At 41.4% G+C, this 7500-nt stretch overlaps 1 protein-coding gene across 1 annotated transcript in view; it reads left to right on the top strand.

Moving 5' to 3' along the window:
- Positions 1-7500, top strand: part of LOC122243885 (uncharacterized) — a 45960-nt gene that overhangs the window by 34012 nt on the left and 4448 nt on the right. Inside the window, exon 4 of the mRNA XM_086551846.1 lies at positions 7273-7466. Within this exon, the coding sequence (XP_086407972.1) occupies positions 7273-7466 (194 nt within the window). The remainder of the gene's footprint in view (positions 1-7272; positions 7467-7500) is intronic.

Here is a 7500-nt window from a genome sequence, read left to right as displayed (position 1 = left end):
GATGATGATACTGCTAATGATAATAATTATAGTAATGATAATAACAATAATAATGATAAAATTAGTAACAGTGATAACAATAATGATCATTCTATTAATGACAATGTCAACAATAAGGACTGAAACATCATGATGATAATAAAGAAGATGATGATGATAATGACAATGATAAGAAATCCGATAATAGCAACCAGTAACAACAACAATAATAATAATGACAATAATGATATATTCAATAATGGCAGTAATAGTTGTCATGATACTGTCATTATGATTATCAGCATTATTGTCACTAAAGTTATTGCAATTGTTATTATAAAACCTTTCGTAAGTTTTCCTTGTGTCACTATCATCCTCTTCCTTCTTCGCTGTAATTATTATTATCCTCATTAGATCATCCACATCATCCTTATCAGCGAAAACCCCATCATCACATGAGGTCCACATCCGTGTTGGCGCCGACGATGCCCTGAGTAAAGAATCCCAGCAACAGATCCACCGCACATAGGTCCTTACTGAATCGTAGGTCCTTACTGAATCGTAGGTCCTTACTGCATCGTAGCTCCTTCCTGAATCGTTGGTCCTCACTGAATCGTAGCTCCTTACTGAATCGTAGGTCCTTCCTGAATCGTAGCTCCTTACTGAATCGTAGGTCCTTCCTGAATCATAGGTCCTTCCTGAATCGTAGCTCCTTACTGAATCGTAGGTCCTTCCTGAATCGTAGCTCCTTACTGAATCGTAGGTCCTTCCTGAATCATAGGTCCTTCCTGAATCGTAGCTCCTTACTGAATCGTAGGTCCTTCCTGAATCATAGGTCCTTCCTGAATCGTAGCTCCTTACTGAATCATAGGTCCTTCCTGAATCGTAGCTCCTTACTGAATCGTAGGTCCTTCCTGAATCGTTGGTCCTCACTGAATCGTAGCTCCTTCCTGAATCGTAGCTCCTTACTGAATCGTTGGTCCTCACTGAATCGTAGCTCCTTACTGAATCATAGGTCCTTCCTGAATCGTAGCTCCTTCCTGAATCGTAGCTCCTTCCTGAATCGTTGGTCCTCACTGAATCGTAGCTCCTTACTGAATCGTAGGTCCTTCCTGAATCGTAGCTCCTTCCTGAATCGTTGGTCCTCACTGAATCGTAGCTCCTTCCTGAATCGTAGCTCCTTCCTGAATCGTTGGTCCTCACTGAATCGTAGCTCCTTACTGAATCGTAGGTCCTTCCTGAATCGTAGCTCCTTCCTGAATCGTTGGTCCTCACTGAATCGTAGCTCCTTCCTGAATCGTAGCTCCTTACTGAATCGTAGGTCCTTCCTGAATCGTAGCTCCTTACTGAATCGTAGCTCCTTACTGAATCGTAGGTCCTTCCTGAATCGTAGCTCCTTACTGAATCGTAGCTCCTTACTGAATCGTAGGTCCTTCCTGAATCGTAGGTCCTTACTGAATCGTAGGTCCTTCCTGAATCGTAGGTCCTTACTGAATCGTAGGTCCTTCCTGAATCGTAGGTCCTTCCTGAATCGTAGGTCCTTACTGAATCGTAGGTCCTTCCTGAATCGTAGGTCCTTACTGAATCGTAGGTCCTTCCTGAATCATAGGTCCTTCCTGAATCGTAGCTCCTTACTGAATCGTAGGTCCTTCCTGAATCATAGGTCCTTCCTGAATCGTAGCTCCTTACTGAATCATAGGTCCTTCCTGAATCGTAGCTCCTTACTGAATCGTAGGTCCTTCCTGAATCGTAGCTCCTTACTGAATCGTAGGTCCTTCCTGAATCGTAGCTCCTTACTGAATCGTAGCTCCTTCCTGAATCGTAGGTCCTTACTGAATCCTTTCTATTGACAAATGCCTGTGCTTTAGGGAGCCGATCGACAGCAACGGTGGCTCAATGCTACGCCAACCGGGCTTTACCGCTGTTCCCATTTTACACTTCGCTATGTTACCGTACCCTCTGTTTACCCCGAACTGGGACATTCGTGCAATGTATTCTACGATGATAGACGATAGTGCAACATATGTTTTCCTTAGAATGAAGAGATGTTGCATTGTATCAACTGAAGTCTTTTACATCGGATATGAAGAAAAAAAAACACTGACACGATTAGAGCAACGATAAAAGTCATGAGAAAGGCATCAGTAAGCAAAATACTGAGAACCGGTCAAGCAAAATTCGCCCTGAAGCCCCCCCCCCCTTGACAGACTATACAGAGGCGGCAGCTCGAGTAATGAGGTCGGATTATGGGGCTGATCCGAAGGCAGAGTATGAGTCACGAAGGTGGCGCCCTGCTGTTACCACCATACGGGCCGTCGCGTCGCTTCCTTCATGTCATTCTGCTATCTCCATTGCTGTGTAGTTCCTGTTTCCGTACTTGTCATACTTTTCATCATCACCGCCATTAGTATCATCTTTTTTTGCGGGTGTCATCGGGATTATCGTGCATGGATCATAAAAGGTCCCCCCACCAAATTCAGCCCTATGTTTACCTTCCTCCACACGTTCTATTTGGCTCTTTCAGGTCCTTTATAATTCAACAAATTGTGAGAGGAATAGTTTAGGAGAAGTGAAACTATGGTTGCATGAGGAAAAACTATAAAATAGAATTAGTACCTTCGAGAAATAATGAACACATTCTGTCTGCCTCTTTCTTCTATCCCACTTTTCAACAATGGCGTCTTATTTTATTCAGCATTATTGACGACAACCGAGCTGTTCTTTTTTGCCGCACTGACTTGTTGCACGCTCCCGCTGCCAAACGTAGTTAAACTTCCCTGGTGCACAATGGCGTATATATATATATCAAAACCAAAATCGCCCACTAAATCGTACTCGCCCGACAAATGCTTCTGTTACGGGCGAGGGCGAGGGAGCGAAAAGGAGTCGGTTGAGAGGCGGCTCGCCTGACCTCGTGCGTCCAGCTCGTACTTCCACGATGACGCAGTCCGAGCGACGGCCGGTGCTTGTGTAAATCACTTTCGGTCGCCCAAGCAAAGCGGTGCCAAAGAAGTCGCCTTCTGGCAGCCCTTTCCCACCTCCTCTTTACTTTCCTTAATCATTCTCCATTTAAGGACCATTTCGCTCTCTGATTGTCATATTTTTTTTGTTTTTCTGTTCTTATTTAATATTCGGTCTTTTCTATTTCTTCATCTATGCCTTCATTCCTTTTTTTCCACCTTTATGTCTCGTTCTCCTTTTTTCACCCTTCTACTTCATTACCCTTGGTTTCTCCTTCTCGTCCTTCCTTCGCCCACATCCTACATACCGACCTTTCGTGACGAAGGACTATGAAAACATCATAATTATACTCCAACTTCCCTCGAACGCCCATTTTCACCGCGCTTTTTCTGAAAAAAAATTCGACTGGGTGCATATCGTTGCACGAGCAACCATTCTCTTACAGTCTTAAGATCTTTAGGAGTCTACCTTAAGAAGTCCCTCCCTCCCTTAATCATTAGCGCGATCACCTTCCATCACCACAACCATTAGAAAAATCACGACCATTCTAGAAACATTCGTGGTTATTCTAGTAACGTCCAAGGTCGTTGTGGCAAATCCTTCCCCTCCATCACTGCCTCTCCTCGGCCCCGACCCCGCTTCCCTTCCGTAAATCAAGCGGCCCAGGGAAAGGAGGCAAGAAAATAGAAGAAGTTGATAAAAGAAATTCCAGAAACTCGATTTGCATACTCCTGCACATTAACATTCCCATCAAAAGAAAAGCAGGCGAAAATGATACAGAACGAACGACACAAATATAAATTCCCTTTTGTCGTTGAGTATATGTTTGTCGTCTCAATTATCATCATTATCATTAAAAATGATATATTCATACGCCGATTCTGCTTATCGTTTCATCTTCCGCGTCTCTGTTGGTAGAACACGTGCTTAATTCTCAGCTGACATGCATTCCATGTTTAGAAACGCTGTCAATGAGAATGATTTAGTAATGCCTTGACCGTTACGAAATGTTTGCCTTTGGCCGCTGGCTCGCGGCGCCACCGAACCTCATGACCCGAAAGCGATATTCCGGCTTCTTACGTTCGGCTTGTTTGCATGTCAAGAGAAAGATCGAAATGTAATTGCTCGTGACAACAAGCGTTTCCTCTGTCACAGAATTCCAAAGGCAAGTAAGATATATTGACATGAACGAAGTGCGTACGGATTTAGGAATGGTTAATCAGTCTCTAAACCTGCATGCAAAAATAACATCTTTGATTACAAAAGCTTGTCTATAATTGATACTGAGGAGAAACATATCACCGGTGCCGATGATAAGGCTAACAAAGATGACAATGACATTTAATGATAATGACAATGATATTAAACTAATAACGATACCGACGTGATGATAGCGACAATGATACTCACATGATAATAATGATAATGACATTGACTTCACAATAATGACCCTGACAACTAGACAGGCACGCAGAGAGCGCCGACCCCCGCCGTCAGCCTCAACGTCTCCTGATCTTGTCCCTCTACCAACCAACCTACTGAACCAACCATCCAAATCCAGTGAATACGGCGAGCAATCTGAACACCCTCCGGCATGTTAATTACTCTCGTGGACTGGGCGGCGGCAGGTGTCCCCAAAGAGGCCGACTGACCCCCAAATCTACTCCTCTACCGCGAGGACCACCACCAAAATCGAATCAACTGGTTCCTGGCCCGGAGACAACACTCATATTCTAGTCACAATGCATTAGTAACTTTTTAGCGTAATCCTGCTCGCGAACTAATATATAAATAGAGGAATAATCCGGACTGATTGCTTAAGCTCCTGTGCTTGGCGGACGTGGGTGTGACTATGATAAAACCAATTACACTGAGAGTTACGATGGTGACGATAATGGCAGTAATAAACTAACAACAATGACGATAATGATCATATTAAGATGTCGGTGTGAATACGACCATACTAATAACAATGATAATGATATTGAATATAACAATACAGCGCTCGGCTGGCATGGCTGGAGGCACAGCGGGGGGGGGGGGGCATGCAGCGCCCTCGCCTGGCTCTGGGAGGTGGCGACGGCGCCTCTGTTTAGCACTGATAGTATCATTAATGCTGGTTATGATAATAATAACATTAATAACGATGATGACGATAATAATATCATAACCATTTCATTTCTCATTATTATTTTTGTCACTGAGATTCTTTATGATCAAAATAATTATCATAATAATAATCATTATTATCATCATCATTATTATCCTTGTCAAAGGTAATGATAAACATAACCACATCATGAAGATCATAAATACCATTATCTCAAAAGTTAGGATGATAATGATTATTATCATAATTATTAGGATAATTATTATCATAATCAAATAAAAAAATCCGTTCCATTCAGGAGAATAGATATGATAATAATATAACAATACGAACTTAATAGGCATGCAAGGCGCAAGTTGTAAGAATGTCGCATTAGATTTTCTTTTCTTTCTTTGAAACGCGAGAAACAAAGCCAGTATCTATAGAATTGAAAGAAATACAAAATGACAAGTATGCACATAGTGAATAAAACACAACCAGAGATTTTATTTTATGAAAATTTACAATCAACTTTGATTATGTTCGATAATTGTTTACTTTTTTTTATGGTAATGTCTACTACATTTGCTCCGGAAATTATTCATTTTAATTAGATGCATATCTTTTGATAGGCTTACAACCATGAATATGTATTTTTTGAAAATAAAAACTCTAAATTTACGAATTATCTCCGTTGCGTTGACCATTGGACAGCCTTAGAGTTACATAATCATGACAATATTAACAACTATTTTGATGATGATGATTATACTGCTGATAATAGCCATCAGTTTTATTTCGTGATATCAATAATAGTAATGTTAGAAGTGATAATAACATTATGATAAGAGGGAATATCATAATGATAATAACTACTAATATTATTATTAGTATTAATATCATAACTATTGTTATATCTAAAATGCTGTTGTTATCACTATCATTATTTATATCATCATCATCATCATCATTAGGATTATCATCAGTTTCATTATTATTCTTAGTATCATTGTTATTGACATCATTATCATAAATATTACTATTATCATTATTATCATCATCAACATTATTACAACAACCATTATTATTATTATTACTATTATCATTATCATTACCATCATAACCATCATTATTATCATTATTATTTTTATCCTTATTACTCTCAATATCGTTGCCGTTGTTATTATGATCATTACCATCATAACTATTAACATCACAACTACTACTGTTATCATTATCATTATCATTATCACGGTTCTCGAATCAATTCCAGAATGGTAATATAATGGCCCACATCTGACACCCTTCCCCAGTATTTTCACGCGGTTGAGCACAGATCGTATTTCTCTTTCCAACTATTATTATCATGGCACACGTAACCATTACATTCGTTATATAATCTTCCATTTAGATAATATCAATTTTGCGAAATCCCGCCCAGGAATTTTCCCGTCTCACTCACCTAATGCATATAACTCCTTAGTCATGCGTCTTACGTAACCTAAGCTCATTTTCCTCTTCGGTAAAGTCTAAAGTCTCACGCAACGCTCCGTGATTCGTGCCTAATGAGCGTGCACATGACCCATTTACATGTACACGGAGCACCGAGTTATACCTGCCTGTGCTGGAATTCTCTTTGCCACTCGCTTTACGGTGATTGACCAGTAGGCTTTACCGCGGCGAGAATATGTTAACGGATTGTAAAGTTTACCCGTCGGGCCCACTGGCGAGGCTCAGGAGCAATCATAATATAGCAATCATAATATAGGCAATGGTATCGCTACGATTACTTCTATTAGCATTACCACCAACAGAATGTCCCTTCTCACGTATGCTGTCTGAATCCTCACATTCAAGTACGTTGAAGTTTAACTCGGGCTCACGTCTTCTGCAAAGTCACTCTACCTATTGTCTAACAGATCTTGGGCTTGTCATCGCATAGAGTATTAAAGATAAGGACATATAGATAGACAGAGAGATAGACACACACACACACGCGCCACACACACACACACACACACACACACACACACACACACACACACACACACACACACACACACACACACACTCACACATGAGTAACAGCGACAAAGAACTCACTGGAAGTGACGCCATCATATCAAAGGCTCCATTTTCATCGTCGGATCTCTAATTCATTGATTAACCGCTTTCTCAGTGGCCCTTAAAAATGCCTTCACTCACTCTGACAATTCACACCCTTGTCACGCCCTTCCAAACAGGTTGTCCCATTTTCCGCGATTCTGCCCTCGCCGCTTACGCCCACACCGGCCGGGTACCAGGTCAAGAGGTGTTCGTCAGAGGCAAGTCGGGGCAGGTCAAGGGTCAGCTGCAGGTCATCCATTGCGACGGATCCACCAACAACGTCCCAGTGAGCGGCGAGCGTTGGCAGTCCCTCCTGCTGGAGAGTCGAGAGGTGTGTGTAATTACGAAGGTATTTGCGTCATCAG

Source organism: Penaeus japonicus, unplaced genomic scaffold, assembly GCF_977035675.1.
Source record: "Penaeus japonicus unplaced genomic scaffold, GWHDUDI00000001_assembly GWHDUDI00000026, whole genome shotgun sequence".
Classification (NCBI taxonomy): Eukaryota; Metazoa; Arthropoda; class Malacostraca; order Decapoda; family Penaeidae; genus Penaeus; species Penaeus japonicus.
Note: the sequence above shows the minus strand (reverse complement) of the source record. Positions and strands in the feature narration are given on the sequence as shown.